Source organism: Eptesicus fuscus, chromosome 18 (genome assembly GCF_027574615.1).
Source record: "Eptesicus fuscus isolate TK198812 chromosome 18, DD_ASM_mEF_20220401, whole genome shotgun sequence".
NCBI classification, from domain to species: Eukaryota; Metazoa; Chordata; class Mammalia; order Chiroptera; family Vespertilionidae; genus Eptesicus; species Eptesicus fuscus.
The window spans coordinates 29,145,410-29,172,921 of NC_072490.1; the positions used below are offsets into that span (position 1 = coordinate 29,145,410).

Genomic DNA, 27,512 nt, shown 5'->3' on the forward strand with positions numbered 1-27,512 from the left:
AAGAAAAGCCCAAGACCTGATGACTTCCCAGGAGAAGTCTACCAGTTAAAGAATTAATTCCAATTCTTCTCAAACTTTTCAAAAAATTTTTAAAAGGTGGAACAGCCGAAACCGGTTTAGCTCAGTGGATAGAGCGTCGGCCTGCGGACTCAAGCGTCCCAGGTTCAATTCCGGTCAAGGGCATGTACATTGGTTGCGGGCACATCCCCAGTAGGGGGTGTGCAAGAGGCAGCTGATTGATGTTTCTCTCTCATCGATGTTTCTAACTCTCTATCCCTCTCTCGTCCTCTCTGTAAAAAATCAGTAAAATATATTAAAAAAACAAAAAAGGTGGAACAATTCCAAACATTTTATGAAGCCAGCATTACCTTTATACCAAAGCCAAATAAGGACACTACAAGAAAAGAGAACTGCAGGCCAAAATTCTTGATGAACATACATGCAGAAATCCTCAACAAAATGCTAGCAAACTGAATTCAACAGCACATTAAAATGATCATACACCATGGTCCAAGTGGAGTTTATCCCTAGGATGCAAGGATGGTTCAGTATACAATAAATCAATAAATGTCATATAACACATTAGCAAAATGATGGATAAAAATTATATGACCAACTCAGTATTCGTTTTTTGTAAATATTTTTTAAGTATGTTTTTATTGATTTCAGAAAGGAAACGAGAGGGAGATAGAAACATCAATGATGAGAGAGAATCATCAATCAGCTGCCTCCGCACGACCCCTACTGGGGATCGAGCCTGAAACCCGGGCATGTGCCCTGACCAGGAATCCAACCAGGACCTCCTGGTTCATAGGTCAACACTCAACCACTGAGCCACACCGGCTGAGCAGTGTTTGCTTTTTGTTGCCTTTGCTTTTAGTGTCAGATTTAAAAAATCACTGTTAGGACATATGTCATGGAGCTTATCACCTGTTTTCTTCTAGGATTTTTATGGTTTCAGGTCTTACATTCATATATTTAATCCATTGAGTTAATTTTTGTATATGGAGTAAGATAGTAGTCCAGTTTCATTCTTTTCATGTGGCTGTCCTTTTCCCAACCATTTTTTGAAGAGACTTTCCTTTTCCTCATTGTGTATTCTTGGCTCCTTTGTCATAAATCAGTTGACCATATATGTGTGGGTTTATTTCTGGTCTCTTTATTTTATTCCATTGAACTATGTTTCTGATTTTCTGCCAATACCATACTGTTTTGAATACTAAGCTTTGTAGTATATTTTGAATCCAGGTAGTTCAATGCCTTCAGCTTTGTTCTTGTTTTTCAAGATTGCTTTGGCTATTCACATTCTTTCGTGGTTCATACTTATTTTAAAACTGGAATTTTGATAGGGATTGCATTGACTCTATAGATTGATTTGAGTAGTATGCACATTTTAACAATATTCCAACAATCCTTGAGCATGGAATATCTTTCCATCTATATGTATCTTCTTTATTTTCTTTCATAACTGCCCTGTAGTTTTCAGTGTACAGATCTTTCACCTCCTTGGCTACATTTATTCCCAGGTATTTTATTCTTTTTGTTGAAATTATAAAGGGATGTTAATTTCTCTTTCTGCTAATTTGCTAATTATAGAAATGCAATAGATTTTTGTAATTGATTTTGAATCCTGCAATTTTACTGAGTTCATGTATGATTTCTAACAATGTTTTAGGATTTTCATCTGCAAATAGTAACAGTTTTACTTCTTCCTTTCCATTTGATGCCTTTTATTTTTCTTCCCTAATTATAATGGCTATAATTTCGAGTACTGTGTTGAATAAACGTGGTGAGAATAGATATCTTATCTTGTTCCTAATATCACAGGAAAGCTTTCAGCTTTTCACCACTGAATATGTTAGCTCTGGGTTTCTTATATCTGGCCTTTATTATGTTGAGGTACCTTCCATTTGTGCCCATGTTGTAGAGAGTTTTTATCATAAATGGATATTGAATTTTGTCAAATGCTTTTTCTGCATCTATTGAGATGACCATACTTTCATTGATTTGTGGTTACCATGAAGTTTACCTATAACAGCTTATATTAAAAACGGTCTATTTCAGTTGATAAGAACTTAAGCTTGAACAATAGTCTAATGCTCTAGATTTTTACTCTCCCCCTTCTGCTTTTTATGTTTTACTAGAGGCCCGATGCATGAAATTGTGTGTGTGTGGCGGGGAGTACCTGCACCCTGCGCAATCTGGAACACCTCGCTCCTAACCGCCTGCCCGCCTGCTCAATCCTTACCGCTTGGCTTGCCACTCCTTATTGCCTGCCTGCTGGCTTCTTAGTGCTGCCGCGGAGGCTGGAGTGGCTCCCGCCACCGCCCCTGCACTCGCCAGATGTGAGCCCTGCTTCTGACTGAGCAGCGTTCCCACTGTGGGAGCGCACTGACCACCAGGGGGCATCTCCTGCGTTGAGTGTCTGCCCCCTAGTGGTCAGTGCGCGTCGTACCAACTGGTTGTTCTGGTCGTTCCACCGTAATGGTTGCTGGACTTTTGTATATAGAAATGTCACATTTTACATCTTTTTGTTGTATCCCTTAACACATTAAGTGCCAAGCCTGTTTTGTCTTCCTTTCCGTTTAGCATGTGATATCCGATTTCACCAATATGCTGGTGGCACTAGTGACTCACTGGTCCAGATGGAAAATATAGTGTCAGTCACCATGACTGACATGGTGCTTAACATGTTAACTAATTATTTTAGTTATATTTTTACTAATTTTGTCTTTTAACGTTTATACTAGCTTTATAAGTGATTCATATACCTTTACCATATGTTTACCTTTACCCGTGAGGTTTATACTTTTATGTTTTCTTGTTATTAATTAGCACCCTTTCTTTTCAGCTTGAAGAAAGTCCCTTTGTTATTTCTTGTAAGGCCAGTTTAGTGGTGATGAACTCTTTAAGCTTTGTTTGTCTAGAAAATTCTCTCTCCTTCAATTCTGATTGACATCTTTGCCAGATAGCTAATGCGGATATTCTTTGTTGGAATTATTTTTCTTATAGCACTTAGAATATATTGTACCACCTTCTGGCCTGCATAGTTTCTGCTGAATAATCTGCTGCTTGTATTTGGGGGGAGCGGCGGGGTTCTCTTATACATATGAAGTTGTTTTTCCTCTTGCTGCTTTTAAGGTTACCTCCTTGTCTTTAATATTTGACATTTTAATTATAATGTGTCATGGTGTGGGTATTTTGGATTCCTCTTATTTGGAACTCTCTGGGCTTCATGGATCTGGATGTCTGTTTCCTTCTCCGTGTTAGGGAAGTCAGCCATTATTTCTTCAATAAGTTTTCTGCCCCTTTCTCTCTTTCTGCTCCTTCTTGGATCCTGATAATGTGATTGTTTCTCTGATTAATGTTGTGCCTTAAGTTCCTTAAACTATCTTCATTTTTTTTCATTCATTTTTCTCTTTGATGCTAGGCAGGGAAGAAACAAAATACTTTAAGAAAATATCCAAGAACTTAAAGGATACTTGTTTCCAAATTGAGCAGCCTCTCAGCTCAGCAAAATAGGTGAATTAGGCACTTAATAATATTTCAAAATACTAGCCACACAGAGAAACCTCAACAGGCTTCAAAGAAAATAAAAACTATAAAAAAGACATGTTACAAAGGACCAGGTATCAACATGACTTTAGACTTTGCAACAATAATGGATAGAGGACAGTGGATCAATGCCTTTAAAATTCTGAAGGAAAAGCACCACCAAGCTATAATTCTATAACTAGCCAAAATACCAACCAAGGTAGGGGGCAGATAAAAGGTATTTTCAACTATTAATGGTCTCAAAAAATTTACCTGCCATGCTACTGAAGGATGTGTTTACACTAAACAAGGAAGTAAACTAAGAATGAGGAAAATGTGAGATACAAGAAACAGGAGAAAGGTGAAAGGAATCCCTAGAATGAAACTGTGAACCAGGCCCTGACATCAGCCAGTTCGAATTAGAGTAGGTCAGAAGGAACCAAGAAACACTTCATCAAGAAAATCCAACTAGTGGGATACATGATGGGACTAATTATGGATATAGAAAACTGGCAGAGATTTTTTTGGGTTAAATTAGTAATACATACACAGAAAACTAAACAGATAAGAGATAAAATATAAAGTTATAAATTCTGAATGTTCAGTAATTTAAAATATTAAGAGATTGGGAAGGGTATGTAGTTCAAGTGGGATGAGTGGTAAAAAAGCTAAAACCTCATCTTTCATAGTGTGAAATTAATATATAGTTCTTAAAACAGAAATGTAAGAGAGGAGCAATATAGGCCTTTTATCTGAAAATAATAAAGATAAAAACCATAATAATCAGGTGTAGAAAGTAGTTGGTTCTGGGGAAGGAAAAATAAAGAATGGGTCTGCCATTTCTCCTTACAATTTTTTTTCTCTTTAAATCTTTATTGTTAAAAGTATTACATATGTCCCCTTTTCCCCCCCATTCATTGGTCCCCTCCAGCCCCCCCCCCCCCCAACCCGCCCCAGGCCTTTAGCATCCTATTGTCTGTGTCCATGGGTTACACACATATGCATAGAAGGTCTTTGGTTGATTACCTCCCACCCGCCCACCCTCTCCATGTCTCTGGATCCACTCCATTCATCAGTTTATTTTGTTACTTAGATTCCACTCTCCTTACAAATTTTATAAAACTATTTCTCTGAGTCTGAACTTTATACACATATGTAACTTTTATTTTTAAGTTGAATTTATTGGGGTAAAATTATACAGGTTTCAGGTATACAATTCTACACTATATCATCTGTATATTGTATTGTGAATTTACCACCCCAAGGCAAGTCTTCTGCCACCATTTTTTTTTTTCTTCTTCTGTCACCATTTATCCCCCTTTTTCCTTCTTCTATCTCCCCCACTCCTCCTCTCTCTGGCAATCACCATATTGTTGTCTGTGTCCATAAGTCTTTTTTTCTTTGCTTAATTCCTTCACCATTCTCACCCAAGCCCCCACACCCCTCCTCGCTGACAGCTATCAGTCTGTTCTCTGTATCCATAAGTCTGCCTCCACTTTGTTAGTTTATTTTGTTCATTAGATTCCACATATAAGTGAAATCATATGGTACTTGTCTTTCTCTGAATGGCTTATTTCACTTAGCATAATACTCTCCAAGTTTATCCATGCTGTTGCAAAAGGTAAGATTTTTTTCATTTTTATAGCTGAGTAGTATTCCATTGTATAAATGTATGACAGCTTTTTTATCCACTCATCAATTGATGGACACTTGCACTGTTTCCAAATCTTGGCTATCTAGCCTATATAATAAAGAGGTAATATGCAAATGGTCATTATGCTGTGAAGTGTAACGACCAGATCACTGATCAGCAGGAAGGTGGGGCGGCGGAGATCTACAGGAGGGGGCAGGACAGCAAGCTATGAGGGGGCGGAGGGAGCTACAGGAGGGTGGGGCAGTGGGCGGAGAGCTACAGGAGGGGGCAGGGCAGCAAGCTATGAGGGGGGCGGGGGAGGGGGGCGGTAGGAGCAACAGGAGGGTGGGGCATTGGGTGGAGAGCTACTGGAGGGCGGCAGCGAACTACTGGCACACGGATTCATGCACAGGGCTACTAGTATATATATAAAAGCGTAGGCAACTGTTACAACCTGTTGACCAAACGACCGGCCGGTAGCTATGATGCGCACTGACCACCAGGGGGCATACGCTCAATGCAGAAGCTACCCCGTTGGTCAGTGCGCTCCCACAGCCAACCTCCCGCGGCCCCTCTCCCCGGCTGGCTGGCTCCAATTGGCCCTGATCGACCTTGATCACTGGCCAGTCCGAGGGACCCCACCTGTACACAAATTCGTGCACTGGGCCTCTAGTTGTAAATAATGCTGTAATGAACATAGAGGAGCATATGTTCTTTCAAATTAGTATTTCAGGTTTCTTTGAATATATTCCTAGAAGTGGAATTGCTGAATCGAAAAGACAGTTCCATTTTTAATTTTTTGAGGAAACACTATACTGTTTTCCACAGTGGCTGCACCAATCTGCATTCCCATCAACAGTGCATGGGAGTTCCCTTTCTCCACATCCTCGTCAACACTTGTTTGTTGATTTTTTTATGATAGCCTTTCTTACAGGCAGGTGTGAGGTGATCACACACATATGAAACTTTTATTTATTTTTTTAAATAGATTTTATTGATGTTTTACAGAGAGGAAGGGAAAGGGATAGTTAGAAACATCGATGAGAGAGAAACATCAATCAGCTGCCTCCTGCACACCTCCTACTGGGGATGTGCCCACAACCAAGGTACATGCCCTTGACCAGAATCGAACCTGGGACCTTTCAGTCTACAGGCCAACGCTCTATCCACTGAGCCAAATCAGGTAGGGCTGTAACTTATATTTTAAAAGGTGGGCAATAATAAATCTGAATGAATAAAGGACCTTTACAGGCCATTGCTAATGAGTGTCCCTCTCTCCTAGCATCGAGTATTGGTTCCGTTGCATGGATGTGGATGGGGATGGTGTGCTCTCCATGTACGAGCTGGAGTATTTCTATGAGGAGCAGTGTGAACGGATGGAAGCCATGGGCATCGAGCCCTTGCCGTTCCATGATTTGCTGTGCCAGATGCTTGACCTGGTGAAGCCAGCCAGTGATGGTAACATTGCGTAAAGTGCCATTTTCACTGTTCACCTATGTAACAGAGTGGGGCATGTAATCCTGATTGTCCTAAATTATTTAATTCTACAGTCTTTCATGCAGGCTTCCAAAATACAGTTTTTAAGTTTCTCCTTTACTATTAATGTGGAACCAACATTTGATGGCAAATCCTGTTTAAGAAATGGGATTTTTTTCCATGGAAACAGAAACTAGTGATTTCAAAGGGCTCGAGGGCGGGAGTAAAAAGAGATGGAGGAGGGACTGCTTGATGAGTATGGAGTTCCCTTTTGAAAGGTGAAGAAAATGTTAAGGAAATCAATCGTGGTGATGGTTACACAACACTGAGTGTACTAAAAGCCACTTAAAATACTTTAAAATAGTGAATTTTATGTAATGTGAATTTTACCTCAAAAAGGAAAGAAATGGGACTTGTATAATAAAACTAGAGGCCCGGTTCATGAAATTCGTACAAGAGTAGGCCTTCCTTCCCCCAGCTGCTGGCACCAGCTTCCCTCTGGTACCTGGGACCTGGGCTTCCCTCCGGCCGCTGGCAGGCACCCAGGACCCGGGCTTCCCTCCCAGCCCCAGCTTCGTCCGGAAGGACATCCGGTCTAATTAGGCCAGACGTCCTTCCAGACGAAGTCGGATAAATGTATACATATAATGTTTACATATACTTTTTAAACTTAAGTAGAAGTTTTTTTCACTTGCCAAAACAGGTCTTGGCATTTACCAGCTCTGTGTTTTTATGTAGGCAAAATAACTCTACGAGATCTGAAGAGATGCAGAATGGCTCACATCTTTTATGACACTTTCTTTAATCTGGAGAAATACTTAGACCATGAACAGAGAGATCCCTTTGCAGTCCAGAAGGTACAGTATAATTTTAACTTCTATTTGAGAGTTGTAATATCAGGGGCTGTGTGCTACAGATAAAAATGGTTTCTGTCTGCAAGAACTTGATATTTAAAGAGGTAACATTTTTTAAAATATATTTTATTGATTTTTTACAGAGAGGAAGGGAGAGGGAGAGTTAGAAACATCGATGAGAGAGAAACATCGATCAGCTGCCTCCTGCACACCTCCTACTGGGGATGTGCCTGCAACCAAGGTACATGCCCTTGACCGGAATTGAACCTGGGACCTTTCAGTCCACAGGCCAACGCTCTATCCACTGAGCCAAACCAGTTAGGGCTAAAGAGGTAACATTTAAAACATTTCATCACATACTGAAAAAGAGAGTATAAAGGACCTAGAGCACATCTCTCCAGACATCTAATCAAGTTTTTAGATAACCTGCATCTGCCTGCCATTGAGTGAATTGTATGGCCCATGTGCATTTACATATATATTAGAAACTAGTTACAAAAAAATGTGTTTGAAAAAACGTCTAATTTTAAAAATATATCAAAAGGTACATCTGTATTAGAAAGTATATTGGACTTGATTTAATTGTATCATGCATTTCTGGAATGACCTGGAAATAGCTTTCTCATCATAATGACAACTAGAAGCTCTCTATGATAAACGAACTTCAGATAATGTAGCACTTTTTCAAGTGTTAATGATCACTGTTCATGACTATCAGTTTGAAATCATTCTACACCTAAAACAGAGGAGCACACTTCCCCATACAAAAGCCTATGGACCCTCAGAAAACCTGGACATATGACCCATGTCCAAAAATAAACAAAAATATCACCACTTCCCCTTCAACATTCATTCCCCTGTTTTAAAAGTAAAAATTATGTTAATACAAAAAGACTTTCAGTTGAGTCATACGGGAGTACAACAGGAAACTTTTACAGTCTTTTCCTTCTACATGTTGCATAACTTTTTGACCTGAATAGTAGTAAGAATACAAAGATCACCTCCTAAATACAAATACTCATTGCCAATTGTAAGTCTAAAAATGCATGCAAATTTCAGAATGTTAAAAGGTTGGTGTTGGGGTCCCTAAAATGGATTAAGTGTAATAATTAACACATTGTATGATCAATTTTTAGGTATTTGCACACTTCTAGGCATAATTAACCCTACATCCTAGGAAAAGGCTAACTCATTATCATTATAGAAAAACATATTTTACCTGGAATATATAATCCAAGATGCTGTCCATATTATGGAAGGAAAAGAAAATGGCCTTTTCCCCCTTTGTTTCTTTTATTTGTGTTATAAATTTTACTGTTAAATTTTACCTTTAAATTTTACTTTTCTTTATCGGAGGAGCTAATTAAATTTGTTCTGATGTGCAAAAAAAAAAAAAAATTAGTCAGAAAGTGCTCAGTTAAATTCTAGGCACTGTTGAAGAGACACTGGTTATATAGAAATGAAGAAGACTTAGTATATAAAGAATAGGTATATAGAGATGAAAAAGAAGAGTAAGAGGAGGAAACCAAGCATATACAGTATAGCAAAGGAAATGATGTTAGGGAGAAGGGCTGTTTCCAGGAAGACAGCAGAGATGACATGGTATCTGACCTGGATTTTATTTTACGTATTTATTTATTTATTTATTTATTTATAATATATTTTTATTGATTTCAGAGATGAAGGGAGAGGGAGAGATAGATAGAAACATCAATGATGACAGAGAATCATTGATTGGCTGCCTCCTGCACATCCCCCACTGGGGATCAAGCCCACAATCTGGGCATGTGCCCTTGACCAGAATTGAACCTGGGACTCTTCGGTCCACAGGCCAATACTCTTTCCACTGAGCCAAACTGGCTAGGGCTAACCTGGATTTTTAAAGAAGCAGTAAAAATTTGCCAGAGGAAGGGATGGCATATGCAGGTAGCTGTTGGGCAAAGTGTCAGAGAGGAAGGGTCTAGAAAAAGGTCTCTGATTACAAGGCTAAAGAATGTAGACATAAAGAATTTAGCTGATGGACAGTTGACTATAATTTTGTGATTGGAGGTGTGGAAAATCACTTTACGAGTATATTACTTTAGCACTTTTTTTAACATGTTGAAATGAAACATTTTCAGATAGGTTTTTTTCAGTGATCCATAAACCTATCTCCAGTTCTTTGTCTTTAATTATTTTTCTTTTCTGTGGCGGTACTCTTTGCAATCAGGATGTGGAGAATGACATGCCTGAGCCCTCCGACTGGGACAGGTTTGCTGCTGAGGAGTATGAGACGCTTGTAGCGGAGGAGTCTGCCCAAGCACAGTTCCAGGAAGGGTAAGTGAATCTCCCTGTGTCTTGTGGAACTTTTTAGCAGAGGTAACCATATCAGGAAATACTAAAACCACCTTAAAAAATCAAGCTAGTAATCCTTTCCTATTTTTACAATTTTTGAGTATCATAAACATGAGTGATTTTAAACAACTTTAGTTGAGTAAATATTTCCCCCAGCAGTCTTTCTCTTTGCTTCTTAATTTCCTGAAGAGTATTCTCATGTCCTGTTTCCTTTAATGAAGTTGTACCTTTCACTGGAAACTAATATTGTTGGGCAGTCCTACTACTCTGTAAATATGGAAGGAGCCAGAAGAACTGAAAAGCTTTTTTAAATAATAAAAGATGATCATGTTTAAAACAAATCTTTATCATATATGGTCTTCTGCATTTAACCCTGAACAGGAAATAACTTCTACATAGAATTTATAATAGTGTATTATCCCATAAAAGGACCATGGTAAGAAATTAAGTCATGAGACTTTCACTGCTTAGAACATTTCATAACTTTATAATTTATTGGCTCTTTCCATCACCTAGGGATTCCTTCTCTAATTCTTCTTTAGTCATTGTTTCTCTAAGGCTCTCAATGAATACTTATTAAAATAATGCATTTTTTAATAAGCAGTACATTCATATGATTTAATATTCAAAGAAACAATAGTCGAAAGTTTACTATTCAGTTTTCCTCCCTTAAAACAACCACTGTTATAATTTATTTTGTACCCTTCCAAAAACTCTCTTCCTCACATTCTCACTCTCTGTTGCATATAGGTACATATATGGAGAGATAGATACACACACGTGTGTGTATGTGTGTGTGTAAAAGCAAATGTACTTTTTTTTTTTCTTACACATATGGTAGCATATTATATCCACAGCTTGGTACCATGCCTTTTCCATACTTACATAAAGTTTCTATTATACAATGCCCTAACTGGTTTGGTTCAGTGAATAGGTTCGGCCTGCAGACTGAAAGGTCCTAGGTTCGATTCCGGTCAAGGGCATGTACCTTGGTTGCGGGCACATCCCCAGTAGGAGGTGTACAGGAGGCAGCTGACCGATGTTTCTCTCCCATTGATGTTTTTAACTCTCTATCCCTCTCCCTTCCTCTCTGTAAAAAATCAATAAAATATATATTTTTTTAAAGTTTCTATTATACAAGATGAGTAAGTTCTAGAGATCTGCTTGTATACAACCTATGGTTAAAAATATGATATTATACACTTATGAAATATATTAAAAGGATAGAGCTCATGTTAAATGTTCCTACAACACACACACACACAGTCCTAGCTTATTTGGATCAGTGGATAGAGCATTGGCCTGTGGACGGAAGGGTCCAAGGTCCAATTCTGGTCAAGGGCACATGCCTGGATTGTGGCCTCGATCCCCAGTGTGGCGCATGCAGGAAGCAGCCAATCAATGATTCTCTCTCATCATTGATGTTTCTATCTCTCTCTCCCTCTCCCTTCTCTAAAATCAATAAAAATATATTAAAACACACACATACACACAAATACAGGGAAATTTTTGGAGATAATGGATATGCTTAGTACCTTGGTCATAGTAATGACATCAGAGATGTAATTATGTCCAAACTCATCAAGAAGTATGCATTAGCCGAAACCGGTTTGGCTTAGTGGATAAAGCGTCGGCCTGCGGACTCAAGGGTCCCAGGTTCGATTCCGGTCAAGGGCATGTACCTTGGTTGCGGGCACATCCCCAGTGGGGGGTGTGCAAGAGGCAGCTGATCGATGTTTCTAACTCTCTATCCCTCTCTCTTCCTCTCTGTAAAAAACAAAACAAAACAACAACAACAAAGAAGTATGCATTAAATATGTAGAATTTTTTTGTATATCACGTAAACCTCAATAAAGCTAAAAACAATAACAGCAAAGATTAGAAGAACAGCATGGTAAAATAAACTCTTGTATTTTGCGATCACTGAGATATAAATGAGACTTCACAAATATTTTGGGGGCCATGAGTGTATGAGGAATAAATTACTAAAAGAATAACTGAAGGATGGGGGCAAAAACAAGCCAATAAATTGGAAACTATTCTATAGATATATCTAATCAATGTTTTAAGTTTTTTACAGTTACATAATAGTCTACTGTGTCATTATACTGTTATTTTACAATCCTCTGTATGTGGACATTATATTTTAATAGTTCACTTTAGAAATATGTTGCGATAATTTTTTTTTTACTATGAGTGTACATTTATAAAAGCTGGGGACAGTGAAACAAGGAAGTGCTTAGCATAGAGGAAGGAACAATAGAGGCCTAGGCTGGGCTGCCTTAGTTCTCTGGGAAGTCAGAGGAAAGAGGGCCTTGGAGATGTGTTCATAGGGTTAGCCTTGGATGAGCTGCTGCTGCCTATTGCTCTCCTAAATGCAAGTCTCCTGATGTTCTTTAGAGTTTATGAGATGCATACCTGTGAGGAAGAAGTGGGCGAAGAATAGGGGGAAGGGAATGGTGTGGGCATGCTTCCCAGAGAGAGAGTGTGCCACAAAGAATAATTTCATATACCTGTTACTTTATACTCATGTAGGATAAATTACTAGATGTGTATGTAGCAAACATAGCATACTTGCAAAGCCGTAGGAGGATTTTAGAAAAACCAACAAGAAATGATGCAGACATCCAAAACTAGCAACAGTATGGAGCCATTTCCATTGCTAGGCCTAAAAGGACAAGGAGATGAAACCATCATCGGAACTTGAAAATAGTAACTATGGAGATGGTCCCCTGACTGTATCCTGCTAGCGCTTTCCATTGGCTTCCAACCAGAAACCAAAAGATAAGAGAACCCACTGATGTGGTCCATTTGGGTCACCCTCCTTGGACAAAGAGCTAGGGGGAGAGTAGATCTAGAGAGATAAACAGAATATATCCAGCTCAATAGATAATATCAGTTAGTCCTGCATAGAGACTATACCATTTGTCACCCCTACCATTAAGTCTTCAGTATCTTTTTTGAGAGTAATGACGAAGCCATCACCAAACCACTTTCTTTAATCTGAAGATTTCCTTAATATGTTTAGTCACAAAACTAGGGTATATCTCATTTTTATGATAATGACTGGGAAACCCTTAAAATCATTCATCATTCATTAATTATCCCAAGACTGCATATGAAGAAAAGACAGGCAAGTGGATTCACAAACATGATTTAAAGGTTTTTGGCACTGAGCATCTTTAGGAAGAATTAGGGCAATTTTACTGATCTTATGAAACAACATTACTGCTGTTAAGAACATGTGTGGATATTTGTAACAGTGAAAACTTTGAGACAATCTAAGTGTCTAATAGGAAGATTAATAAAATTATCCTATGAACAAAATAAGTATCAGAAAGAAAATTAGGTGTATGTAAGAAAAACAAAAGGGATATGACATATATTGGATAGGGCAAACAGAATAGGAAAAAATTCAAAGATAATAAAAAAGCTTTTTTGAAATAAAAGAAGACCTAACTCTGAAAGATCAGATTCTCTTATACAAGATTCTCTTATAATCTAGGAAATACTCATAATAATTGACCCCAGATATGTGTGGAGAATATACCAGAATTCAAAGATAAATAAAAGCTTATTGGGGAGAGGGTTCATTTTTCAAAATGCAAGTCACCAGACGAGGGCAAAAATCAGTCTTGGCTCAGATACCTCCAGTAAAAATAAATACTGGAAGACTGTGAAACAATATTTACAACTTTCTCAGAGTTAGAAAGTCTATACCCAGAAAGTTTACACTAACCCAATATGACATTCAAGCATGAAAACACAAATAGACATTTTCAAACATGTAATAACTGGAGGGACTATAATATCCATGAGCTTTTCTTTAAAAAGGACATAATCATAAAACCAGGAAACTAACCAAAATAAAGAGCCCGGACATAGAGTAGCCATGATGGAAAAGAAATAGTGTGACATCAGCCACATGGCAGAGTAAGAAGATTCCTTTGTTTCTATCCTTAAATTTACAACAAATTAGACAACTATAACTCAACAAAGGATTCCCTGTTCAACACACAAACATACCTGAATGATTCACCCAGTGGTACATCTAAAGGTGGGCCTATTGGAATGAGATGTGGAAGTGCGACAAGGAGAAGGACAGGAATGATGGCTGCAGACACAGTTGGGCGCCCACTGCAGCCCCAGAGAGAATGGTAGTAGTGGGGAAGTCGAGCTGCATCCCTCACATTACCACCTAGAGTATAAGAGGTTCAGAAGCAGTGTTCCTCCGAGAAAAGGAATCTCCCTTCCTCCCTCCCCATCATGGCAAACCCCAGTAGAGGTGGCTGGGAAGTCTTAAACAGTACAGTGGTGCCAACAGCCATTGCTGGCAGAGGATGGAGGCACAACATGGCAAACTTTCCACCCATCCAAACAGCCAGGTAGAGAAAGCTGTACAACAGTGCCTACATTGATTGCTGGCAGAGAGGTGGAGCCATGAGATTACAAATTTGCCTCCCTTGCCCCACCAATTCTATCAGCAGCAGGGCCAGTGACAATTAGTGAAAAGGAAATAGCTCTAGGAGATCACAAAGTTCTCTATTGCCTGCCACACCAGTTCTCTATTCCCCCCATCACAGTGGTGATGCCCCATAACCCAAGCAAGCCAGTCACAGAGGACACCCATTATCCCAGTGCATACATGGCATTTTCCTTAACTGAAATAATACCAATCCACTGTAATCCCAGAGGCACAAATAGTGCAAGTAAGAGAAAACACAAACTTGTGCTATAACAACATCTACTGAAGAAAAAAAAAAGTACCCTGCCTGTCAACCTGCTGAATTGTTGAGATCAAAACAGTATCTAAACAAGAAAATAGTTGAATAGCTCAAATTTGTGTCAGAGAAACAATCCATCAAATACCATGAACAACTAAGATAACATGGTAGCACTTAAAGAAAATGAAAAGTCTCCAGAAGCCAAAGTCATGGAAGATTGTCACTTAAATATAGAGAATTTAAGACTGCAATTGTGAAGAAGCTCAGTGAGTTACAAGAGAACTCAGAAAGGCAGTTCAATGACCTCAAAAATAAAATTAATGAACATAAGGAGTACTTTACCAAAAAGATTAAAACTTTCAAAAAGAACCAAACAAAAAATCTGGAGATGAAGAACTTAATTGTTTAAGAGAGTATTAGCAAACACAAAGACAGAAACTAGAAGGAAGAAAAGAAGAGTTTTTAAAAATAAAAGAACTCTACGAGAACTATTTGACTCCCATTAGAAAGAGGAACATAAGGATAATAGATATACCAGAAGGAGAAGAGAGGGAGAAGGGAACAGCCTACCCAGAGAAATAATTGATGAGAACTTCCCAAGCCTGTGGAACGAACTGGACTTTTGAATAAAGGAAGCTAACAGAACAACTAATTTTATCAACACAGAAATATCTTCTCCAAAACACATTTTATTTCAAACTGTCAAAAATTAATGACAGAGGAGGAACCAAGATGGCGGCAAAGTTAAACAACTAAACTGCTGCCTCGCACAACAATTTCAAAAAGACAAAACGTCTACCACCCAGAACCACAGGAAAGCTGGCTGAGTGGTAGATTTACAACTAAGGAGAGAAAGGAGCACATACGCTGAAAAGCTGAGGTACGGAGGCGCGCGAATCGGGCTGGTGGCGGGCAACTGGATGCGCGGCTTTTCTTCAACCCGAAGGGAGACAAGTTCCCGATCACTCTGAAATCCAGTTTCTGGGGACACGCGGGGGACCCAGACGCCTATGCGGAGAAGCTGGACTCTCTGCCATCGGGGTGGAAAGTGAGAGTGACTTTTTGCAGAGGTGCGCCCAGCAATCAGTGTTTACTGCACTGGAGCGCGGGACGCAGGGACTTGGAAACGCGGGAAGGCAGAGACAGCTGACGGCAGCCATTGCCGTTTGCCATGCCCTAGCCTAGTGATGCCCAGAGACCCCGCCCCGCCCTGAGACCCCCCCCTGCACTTCTACAAACCCGCCCAGGCTCCAGACAGCGGCTTTTGCATATAAATGGCCTGTTCCGTGGCAGCTTAACCAAATTAACTGCAGCTCCAGTCAGACGGCTCCAAAACCGCCCAAGCAAAGAGGAGAAAACTAGTTCTTGCTGTAGCTCCTGATAAGGGGCCTCAGATAGTAGCTGACCTGCACCCCATTGGAGACCCAGAAACTAGGGTATCTAGTGGTCAGTGTGAGACAACACCAGATTTCAACCACTCTCATAAGGGACACATTCAAGAGGCAGACTCAGTGAGCACCAAAGCCCTACTGGAACAAGTCCTGCCCCATAAACGTGTCTCCTGCACAGCAATTTTCCTGTTATAGACACAGCGGGTCCTCACAGCCAATTGGCCTGGAGGTGAATTCCACCTAGTGACACCAACAACAATCAAGACTTAACTACAACAAGGCTGTACACACAGTCCACAAAGGGGTACACCAAGAGTGTCCACCTCAGGTAACTGGGAGGCTAACCCGTTGAACCAATAAGACACCTAGCACACAAAGCTACCCAACCAACTCAGGGAAGCAGCGAAAATGAGGAGGCAAGGAAACAGATCCCAAACGAAAGAAATGGAGGAGAACAAACGAATGGACATAGAGTTCAAAACCACGGTTATAAGGTTTTTCAAGAATTTCATGGAAAAGGCCGATAAATTTAATGAGACCCTCGAGGATATGAAAAAGGACCAACTAGAAATTAAACATACACTGACTGAAATAAAAAATATTATACAGAGACCCAACAGCAAACTACAGGAACGCAAGAATCAACTCAAAGATTTGGAATACGAAGAGGCAAAGGACACTCCTCCAGAGAAGCAAGAAGAGAGGAGAATTCAGAAAGTTGAAGATAGTGTAAGAAGCCTCTGGGACAACTTCAAGCGTACCAACATCAGAATTATGGGGGTACCAGAAGAAGAGAGAGAGCAAGATGCTGAAAACCTATTTGAAGAAATAATGACTGAAAACTTCCCCCACCTGAGGAAAGAAATAGACTTACAAGTCCAGGAAGCACACAGAACCCCAAACAAAAGGAATCCAAAGAGGACCACACCAAGACACATCATAATTAAAATGCCAAGAGCAAAAGACAAAGAGAGAATATTAAAAGCAGCAAGAGAAAAACAGTTAATTACCTACAAGGGAGCACCCATACGATTATCAGCTGATTTCTCAACAGAAACTATGCAGGCCAGATGGGAGTGGCAAGAAATATTCAAAGTGATGAACAGTAAGAACCTACAACCAAGACTACTTTACCCAGCAAAGCTATCATTCAGAATTGAAGGTCAGATAAAGAGCTTCACAGATAAGAAAAAGCTAAAGAAGTTCATCACCACCAAACCAGTATTATATGAAATGCTGAAAGGTATTCTTTAAAAAGAGGAAAAAGAAGAAAAAAGTAAAGATAAGAATTATGAACAACAAATACATATCTATCAACAAGTGAATCTAAAAGTCAAGTGAATTAAAAATCTGATGAACAGAATAAACTGGTGAATATAATAGAATCAGAGGCATAGAATGGGAGTGGATTGAAAATTCTCAGGGGGAAAAGGGTGTCTGTGTGGGTGGTACGGGAAGAGACTGGACAAAAATCATACACCTATGGATAAGGACAGTGGTGGGGAGGTAAGGGCAGGGGAGGTTGGGAACCGGGTGGTAGGGAGATATGGTGGGAAAAAAGGAAAAACAATTGTAATCTGAACAATAAAGATTTATTAAATTTTAAAAAATGACACTATTCTTCCTAATGCTATATAGAAAACACAAACTAATTTTATACCCAAGATAAATTAACATAAGTATATCTAATAAAGATTGGTGTTTACCTTAAGGAAAAAAAAATTAATGACAAAGCCCTGGCTGAGTGGCTCAGTTGGTTGGAGCATCTTCCCATACACCAAAAGGTTGTGGTTTGATTGCTGGTCAGGTGCATTCAGGAGGCAACTAACCAATCGATGTCTCTCTTTTTCTCTCTCTCTCTCAAATCAAAAAACATATTCCTGGTGAGGATAAAAAAATTAAAAATTTTAATGACAAAGAATTCTCAAGGCAGCCAAAGGAAACCCTATTAGGTTATCATCTTTCAATGGAAACATTACAAGCCAGGAGAAAGTGGAAGGAAATATTCAAAATATTGAAAGGAACTGTCAGCCAAGGATAATATATCCAGCAAAATTGTCCTGTAGCTATGAAGAAAAATAAAGACTTTCCCAGACAGACAAAAGCTGAGAGAATCTACTGCAAGACCTACTTTACAAGAAATTTTTAAAGGAGCTCTACCAAAAACCAAAAAAAAAAACAAAGTATATAAAACTGAGTAAGATGACTATCAGACAGAAGTAGGAAATTGCAACTCTACTTCAGAATAAGATATTGAACACTTAATTTAAACATAAAGGTTAAATGAAGGGGATGTCATTAAAAAATAACAAGCTACAGCAATTTGGAACAACATAAAAAGATAATTTGTGACAAATTCATGAAAGGGAAGAAGGAAAGGACTGAACACTCACAGGTGAATGAAGATAAGATACAATCAGAAGAAAAAGGACTACTGTATGTATGAGACACTTTACATGAAGCTAATGGTAAACAGACACACACAAAAAGTCAGAGCTGAGACACAAAACCTAAAAAAAGGAAACAGAAAAAAAATCACAGGAAACTACCAAACTGACATAGCAGACATAATCACAAGAGAAAGAAACAATGGAGATAAGAGCAACCAGAAGACAAAAAATAAAATGGATGTAGTAAGTCCTCATATATCAATAGTTACCCTAAATGTAAATGGACTGAACTCACCCATCAAAAGTCACAAAGTAGCAGAATGGATAAAAAAGCAAGATCCAACATCAGTGGTTGAGAACCACTGAACTATATGTTGCCTGCAGGAGGCTCCTCTCAACTTCACAGACAAACATGGGCTCAAAGTGAAGAGGTGGAAAATGGTATTATAAGCAAATGGCATTGAGAGAAAAACAGGTGTAGTGTACTTACATCAGATAAAATATATTTCAAGATTTTAAAAGTTAAGATTAAAAAAATGGAAGGTTTTGGGGGATGTTTGTTGATTTTTTTTATTTTTTAATTCTATTTTTATTGTTGACACTAATACAGATGTCCCCATTTTCCCCTCCTTGCCCAACTCTTCCTACCCCTCACCCCTCTTCCCTCTGGCCATCCCCACACTGCTGTCTGTGTCTGTGGGTTATGCATATGTGTTCTTTGGCTAATCCCTTCACCTTCTTTCATCCAGTCACCCCTTCTTCCCCCAAAATATGGATATTTTATAATGATAAAGGACAGTTCATCAGCAAGACATAATACTTATCAATATATATGCATCGGCCTGTGGACTCGAGGGTCCCAGGTTCGATTCTGGTCAAGAGCATGTACCTTGGTTGCGGGCACACCCCCAATATGGGGTGTGCAGGAGGCAGCTGATTGATGTTTCTCTCTCATCAATGTTTCTAACTCTCTCTCCCTCTCCCTTCCTCTCTGTAAAAAATCAATAAAATATATTTTTAGAAAAAAAAAGTTTTTGATCTGGAATAGTAAGTGTGGTTCTGGGGTAAGAAATCCTTATAGAAACCAGTAGAAATAACACCCACGTAAGTCCCAGAATTGTATCTTTTTAAACAAAAATATATGCATAAACCGTTATCAGTTCTTTTTTTTTCTGGCCAGGTAGCAAATACGTTAGGCTCTGCAGGTCTGTCACAACTGCTTAGCTCTGCCATTGTAGTGTGAAAGTAGGATAGATTAGTTATAAGCAAAAGAATATGGCTGTGTTCCAATAAAATTTTAATCATAGACACTGAGATATTATCTTCATATCATTTTCACATGTCATGAAATATTCTTTTGATATTTTTTCAAACTTAAAAAGGTGAAACCATTGGCTGTACAAAACAGGTGGCCAGACAGATTTGGACCACAGACTGTAGTTTGCCAATCCTCTACTAGAGTGAAATTTCAGAACATAAAAGATAGAGAACTGAAAACGTACCAGAAAGAAGAGATTACCCACAAAATGAATACAAAAACAATTAGAGCAATACCATTTAAATATTGCAAAGAAAATAACTTTGAACCTAGAACTCTGTTCCTATTTAAATGTAACACCCAAATAAGGACATTGTCAGACATTCAGAGATGTGAAAAGCTTACTACACACAAACTATCTCTGAAAGAAATATTAAAGGATATTCTTCAGCAAGAAAGCAAATGTATCCTAGAGGAATACCGGGATGCAAGAAGCAATCATGAGCTCCAAATTTGTAAAATTTATTCTTAGAACTAGGTAAGTATTGATCACAGATACTTCTAACATAAGAGAGTAGAAGGAGGCCAGGGAAATATGCTATGAATCTTTATGAGAATGGAGAATATAGATGCTGACAATTATATTTCTCTAACGATGGCCCGGGTTAAAGTATGTCTTAAAAATTTAAGATCAATCACTAAAAGAAAAAACAAAATGGAAAAATTCCTAATCATATTTAGAAAAAAATAATTATTATCTAGGAAAGAAATGAGTAAAGAAAATACACATTATAATCATTTTAAAATCAGGAATGAAAGCATTATACAGGGTTGGGGAAAAGTAGATTTATAGTTGTTTGTATGGAAAATAATACAATAATTAATAAATCATACAAGAATAAACTGTTTCACGTGCTCACAATGACAAACCTACTTTGACACACTCTGTATTTAGTAAAATCTCTGGGATATGAACAAGGGAAAATATATAACCTGTATACTGAAATAAATGAACTAGGCTACCCTCTGAAGTTGCATTAAAAAGGATGACAAAACAGAACCAAATAAAGTACATAGAAGGAAGAAGTTAAAACAACTTTATTTAAACAAAAATAAATCTATTAATTTATACACACATGCAGCATACTATGTGCCAAACACTACTCAATATTTTAATTCATTTGGGTGCTCACAAAAAAAAACAAAAAAACTATTTTGTAGATGCTATTGTACCCATTTTACAGGTATGAAAACTGGACCACAGAAGATTTGGTAGATACAAATCTACCAATATATAAAAGTAAGTCGTTTTTTAGCCCAAGATTGCAACTGCTTCAGCTTTACAAAAGATCTGTCATTAATAGATTAAAAGAGGGGGGAAATATGACAAAATTTAATGTATTTTCTATTTTGGGAAAAAAATCTTAAAACTAAGCAAACTTAAGAATACCTTCTTAACAGTTAAATGGTATTAATCCCATACCCCAGAAATAACCAGTTAAAAATATAATAAGAACCCCAGCCGGGTGTAGCTCAGTGGTTGAGCGTCAACCCAGGAACCAAGAGGTCACGGGTTCGATTCCTGGTCAGGGCATATGCCCAGGTTGCAGGCTCGATCCCCAGTGGGGGGCATGCAAGAGGCAGCCAATCAATGATTCTCTCTCATCATTGATGTTTCTCTCTCTCTCTCCCCCCTCCCTTCCTCTCTGAAATCAATAAAAATTTATTAATATGTATATATGAAATAGGAAAAAATTCTATTGTAATATCAAGAAAAAACGTGACTTGAAAAATATACATGAAGAAAATATAAAATTTCATAAAAAAATATAAAGACGGTTTGCCATGTTAAAATTAATTTACCTGCCCTGACTGGTTTGGCTCAGTGGATAGAGCGTCGGCCTGCAGACTGAAAGGTCCCAGGTTCGATTCCGGTCAAGAGCATGTACCTTGGTTGCGGGCACATCCCCAGTAGGGGGTGTGCAGGAGGCAGCTGATCGATGTTTCTAACTCTCTATTCCTCTCCCTTCCTCTCTGTAAAAAAAATCAATAAAATATATATTTTTTAATTAATTTATCAATTTGATACAATCCCCCAAAACATGTGTAGAGCTTGATAAGCTAATTCTAAACTTCACATGGAACAATAAATACATAAGAATAGCAATGTGTTTTGAAAAGAAACAAAGATATTATGGGTATGAAAGAGAGTTAGCATATAACTACTACTATAAAGCCATAGTAATTAAACCCAGTATCATTTCCATACATAAACAGAAAATATATGCATAGCAATATAGTCTATAAAGATAGTGTATTAAATGTGTCAAAAGAAGATCAACTAGTCAATAAAATGTTGGCTCTCTGTGGTAAAGTGAAAAATATACATGTTAAACTAATATCTTCAAGAATATAGACTTTGAAAGCATAAGATAATAGGAGAAATTTATAAGAAAATTATTTATAAATTCAAGTATACTAGTATTTATAAATTGACAAATTTTGTATCACAAAAAAAGACAGACTGGGTTGGATCATATAACCAATAGTGATCAATTATATAATGCTTATTCTTCAAAATCAATAGTAAAAACATGAATATTGACAAATTCTGAAAGTCAAAAGACAGAAATTTCACTCAGGAAATAAACATGAATATTACTACTTCATCAGCAGTTAAAATATAATGGTCAGATATAACAGTTTTAACTGTATATGTGCCTAACAACAAAGGCCCAAAACACATGGAACAAAAATTGTCAGAGAGTTCAACAATTATAATTGAAGATTTCAACACTCCTCTTTCAGTAATTGAAAGACTCAAACACAGTCAACATATTTGATCTAATCAACATGGAAATCAAATATGCAACAAAACAACAGGAAAATATACATGTTCTTCAAGTGCACATGGAACTTCTCTAGGACAGACCATATATTAGATGAGTAAAACAAGGTTCAATAAATTGAAATGGGTTATAGTAATAATAAAATATGTTGTTGGACCATAATAGAAATAAATTAGAAATCAATAACAGGAAGAAATCTGGGAACCCCAAAATTTTTGCAAGTTAAGTAACACTTATAAAGACACATGGGTCAAAGCAGAAATCACATGAAAATTTAAAATTATCTTGAAACAAAATACAAAAATGCATGAAGTGCAGTTAAAATAGTGCTTAGAGGAATATTCATGGCTCTGAAAGGTCTAACATCAATAAGATAAGCTTCCAACTTAAGAAGCTGGAAAAAGAAAGAGCTAACCAAACTCAAAATAAGTAGAAAGAAGGAAATAATGAAGATCAGAGTAGAAATCCATGAAATAGGAAAATAGTATGAAACATGTCACAAATGAAAGAAATGGAGGAAAGCAAACTACTGGATATAGAGTTCAAAACCACAGTTGTAAGTTTACTCAAGAGTCTTCTAGAAACCTCCGAGAAACTTAGTGAGACCTTCAAGGATCTTAATGAGAATGCCAAAAAAAAAAAAAAAATGGAAAAGGACCAGTCAGAAATTAAGCATACACTGTTTGAAATAAAGAATAATATACAGAAATTCAACAGTAGACTAGAGGACCCCAAGAATCAAACCAAAGATTTGAAATATGAGGAAGCAAAAAACACCCAACCAGAAAAACAAAAAGAAAAAAGAATCCAAAAATATGAAGATAGTGGAAGGAGCCTCTGGGACAACTTTAAGCGTACCAACATCCAAATTATGGGGGTCCCAGAAGAAGAGAGAGAACAAAATATTGAAAACCTATTTGAAGAAATAATGACAGAAAACTTTCCCTACCTGGTGAAAGAAATAGACTTACAAGTCCAGGAAGCGCACAGAACCCCAAACAAGAGGAATCCAAAGAGGACCACACCAAGACACATCATAATTAAAATGCCAAGAGCAAAAGACAGAGAATCTTGAAAGCAGCAAGAGAAAAACAGTTACCTACAAGGGAGTACCCATACGGCTGTCAGCTGATTTCTCAACAGAAACTATGCAGGCCAGAAGGGAGTGGCAAGAAATATTCAAAGTGATGAATAGCAAGAACCTACAACCAAGATTACTCTACCCAGCAAAGCAATCATTTAGAATTGAAGGTCAGATAAAGAGCTTCACAGACAAGAAAAAGCTAAAGGAGTTCATCACTACCAAACCAGGATTATATGAAATGCTGAAGGGTATTCTTTAAGAAGAGGAAGAAGAAGAAAAAGGTAAAGATAAAAATTATGAACAACAAAGTGACAATACATATCTATCAACAAGTGAGTCTAAAAATCAAGTGAATAAAAAATCTGATGAACAGAATAAACTGGTGAATATAATAGAATCAGGGGCATAGAAAGGGAGTGGACTGACAATTCTCAGGGGGAAAGGGGTGAGGGAAGAGATTGGACAAAAATCTTACACCTATGGATGAGGACAGTGGCGGGGAGGTAAGGGCATGGGGCAGGGGGAGGGAATCGGGTGGAGGGGAGCTATGGGGGGGTAAAAAGAGGAACATCTGTAATTTGAACAATAAAGATTTATCAAAAAAAAAACAAAACACCTCAATAGCATACACTGCATAGCCACTAACATAACAAAAATCACTAGTTGGCACAATGATTTGAATCTGGAACCCTCATACATTGCACTGATGGAGATGTAAAATTTATCGCCTCTTCAGGAAAGCTAGGCAGTTTCTTAAAAAATTAAACATACACTTAATATGAATCAGAAACTCCACTCCTAGTAATCTACCCAAGAGAAGTGTTCACTCAAAGATTTGTATATATACATTTATAGTAGTAGTACTTATAGCCAAAAACTGGAAATAACCCAAATATCCACCAAACTGGTGAACTGATAAACAAAATATAGTTTATCCATCTAATGGAAAGTTACTCAGCAGTAAAAAGAAAAAAAGATGCATGAACTCTATAAATACAACATGTATGAATATCAGAATAATTAAGCCAAGTGAAAAAAGCTAGACAAGAAGAGTATATTCCACTTTTGTATGATTCCATTTATAGAAAATTCTAGAAAATGCAAACATCTATACAGTTGACCCTTGACCAACACAGAGGTTAGGGGCAACCCCCCCCACACCCACACACACACACAGTTGAAAATCCACATACAACTTTTGATTCCCCAAAATCAACTACGGTCATCCTTTGTGGGAAATTGGTTCCAGGACATATACACACATACACACACACACAATCTGCAGGTGCTCAAGTCTATTGTGCTGTTGTGTACAGTTGGTCCTCCTCCACATCTGTGGTTGTTAGAATCCGTGGACATGAAACCCAGGTATATGGAGAGCAACTGTATATTTATTGAAAAAGAAATATGGGTAAGTGGGCCTGCCCAGTTCAAACCCATGTTCAAGTGTTAACAGTAATGACAAAACAAATCAGTGACTACCTGTGGTGTAGTGCTCAGTGACTATAAAGGGGAATGAGGAAACTTAGGTGAGGGGAATGGATATTTTCATGATCTTAACCCTTTGCACTCGCTTTTTTTTCTCGATTCCTTTATTCTAATGCTAACCGTGTCGAGTCACACTCGACATCCGAGTGCAAAAGGTTAATTGTTGTGATGCTTTTAAAGCATATATTAAAGTCGAATTTTATTAACTGTATACTTTAAATATGAGCAATTTTGTATGTCAGTTATACCTCAATAATTAAAAGAACTACTAAGACATGCAATAACATGGATGAATCTCTCAAAAATAATATTCTATGTGGAAGATGCCAGGCACTAAAAATTATATATTATACAGTTCCATTTATATGAAATTTCTAGAAAAGGCAAAATTATAGAGCTAGAAAGCAGATCAGTGGTTGGCTAGTTCCGGGAATGAGAGTGGAGAGTGAATGCAGACAGGAACAAGGGAGAGGACAGGCAGATGGAGAGATGAAAGTGTTCTAAAATTGGATTGTGGTCATGGTTGAACAATTTTAAAAATTTACTAAAACACTTTGAATAGGTAGATTGGTGAATTCTATAATATGTAAATTATACTTAAGTAAAACTATTTTAAAACACAAGAGCCAAAAATGTTTAGCTTACTGAATTGGCAGCAATTTTTTAAAAGATAATATTAATTCAATAACTATTTGCATTGATACTGTATAGTAAGCAGTGTTGGATAATGATGAACACAGATAGGATTCCTGCCTTAGCAGGGAAAACAGACAGGTGCAATTAAAGAGTCTTAACTGTTCTCCCATAGAGGAAGCACACTGCATACATGTGTCCCTCTCTCTAGGCTCACTGTGCAGTAAGACAAGCACTTTCACACATTGCAAATTGGCCCAAGCTCCCTGGAAAGTAATTTCACGATATGTAGCAATAGCCTGAATTTATATCTGTTGACTACCAATTCTAATTCTGGGTGTCTATTGTAAATAATCAGAAATTATTCATCCAAACAAGTGGCATTGGTCACAGGTAATTAAAATTTAAAAATTCAAAGCAACACAAATATAGAATAAAAGAGTGGTTAAATAAGTCGTGGTATCTAACTGTCACATTATGCAGACATTTAAATTTTGTGCTTGTACATAAACATAAATGGAGAAATCACATTTGCAAAATCGTTTGTGATATAGCCTCAATGTTAAAAATGTGTTTACCTATACACGCAAGCTAAAAGGTTCTAAAATATTAATAGTGATTAACTCTGAGCTGTGGGATTGCAAGTATTTTGGCTTTTTATACTGTTCTATAATTTATAAAGTTGATCTAATGAACATGTATTACTTTAATAAACAGGAAAAAGAAGTTATTCCCCTTTATTTGTTTACATAGTATTTGTAATATGTATTCACTGCAGAAGCGTTAGAAAATAGTGATAAAAACTTCACCTTTAATCTACCACTCAGAGACAGCCTGTCTTATCATTTAGGAGTATATCTTTCTAGACATTTCTGTGCAAACAGTAAGTAATTTGTTTTACAGAATTGGAATTTATACTACATATTGTTTTGTAATCTGCTTTAAAGGAGGGATAAAATAGAGATAGCAGGCCTAAACACTTAAAAGTTTATTAATTAGTCTAAAAGGAAGAGAAACTGATGGCAGTTTAAGAGAATAAATAATTGGCACAAGCTAAAGTTTTTTCTAGCTGTGGTAGTGCTCAGAAAAAGTGCCCGTGTGTGGGGAGAGGAGAGGTGAAGCAAAGGGATGCAGACAGAAGTACGGGTGAGGGGTCACGAGAGGAAATGTAGAGACCAGCTGCAGCGAAATTCAACCCACGCATATGAGAGGCTTCTGCTGGCCACCCCCTTCTCATGTTGTGGGAGATAAGGCTTACACAGTGCCTATGTAGGTGATGAGGTCCCAGGGGAGAGGAGGAGTCTTACAATAGCCACAGCCTGTAGGATGAGGACTAGGATGGCAACAGAGGAAAAGGCCTGTTGACATTTGTTAATAGCTGGCTGACATGGTTCAAAAGCAAGACCAGAACCAGAACCCCAAGGCTACACCACCTAGAGCTTCATCATAAGAGGAATTACAAAGAAATCAGAGTGAGTCTGCAAACAGAAATTACCAGATTCAAATATTAGAAAGGGAGTACGAATGGCAGTCCTATGGAAAGAGCAGAGGCTTAGGAGCCAGACAGATCTGGTTCTACCTACCACTCACCAGCTGGGCAGGTTACCTGACTCCTGAGGCTCAGTTTCAGAAGACACCAGCAACTACCTTCCTATGTGGTTGTGAGACTCTAAGATAATATACATAAACACCTGGCACATAGTAGATACCTGATAAATAGTATCTATTACTACTATTACTGCCCCTGCATGGGAAGAGATGCAATATAACATCATGGATAAGAGCACAGAATTTGGAGGTAGACACACCTAATAAATTCAAATCCTTGCCATATCACTTACTAGCTATGTGATCCCAAGCATCC

General features: G+C 37.8%; 1 protein-coding gene across 3 annotated transcripts in view; it reads left to right on the forward strand.

Moving 5' to 3' along the window:
- Positions 1–27,512, forward strand: part of PPP2R3A (protein phosphatase 2 regulatory subunit B''alpha) — a 118,072-nt gene that overhangs the window by 83,028 nt on the left and 7,532 nt on the right. For all 3 annotated transcript variants that reach the window (XM_054729475.1, XM_054729474.1, XM_054729476.1), the window contains exons 10-12: positions 6,450–6,625; positions 7,382–7,500; positions 9,707–9,813. In XM_054729475.1, coding sequence (XP_054585450.1) covers positions 6,450–6,625; positions 7,382–7,500; positions 9,707–9,813 — 402 coding nt within the window. The remainder of the gene's footprint in view (positions 1–6,449; positions 6,626–7,381; positions 7,501–9,706; positions 9,814–27,512) is intronic.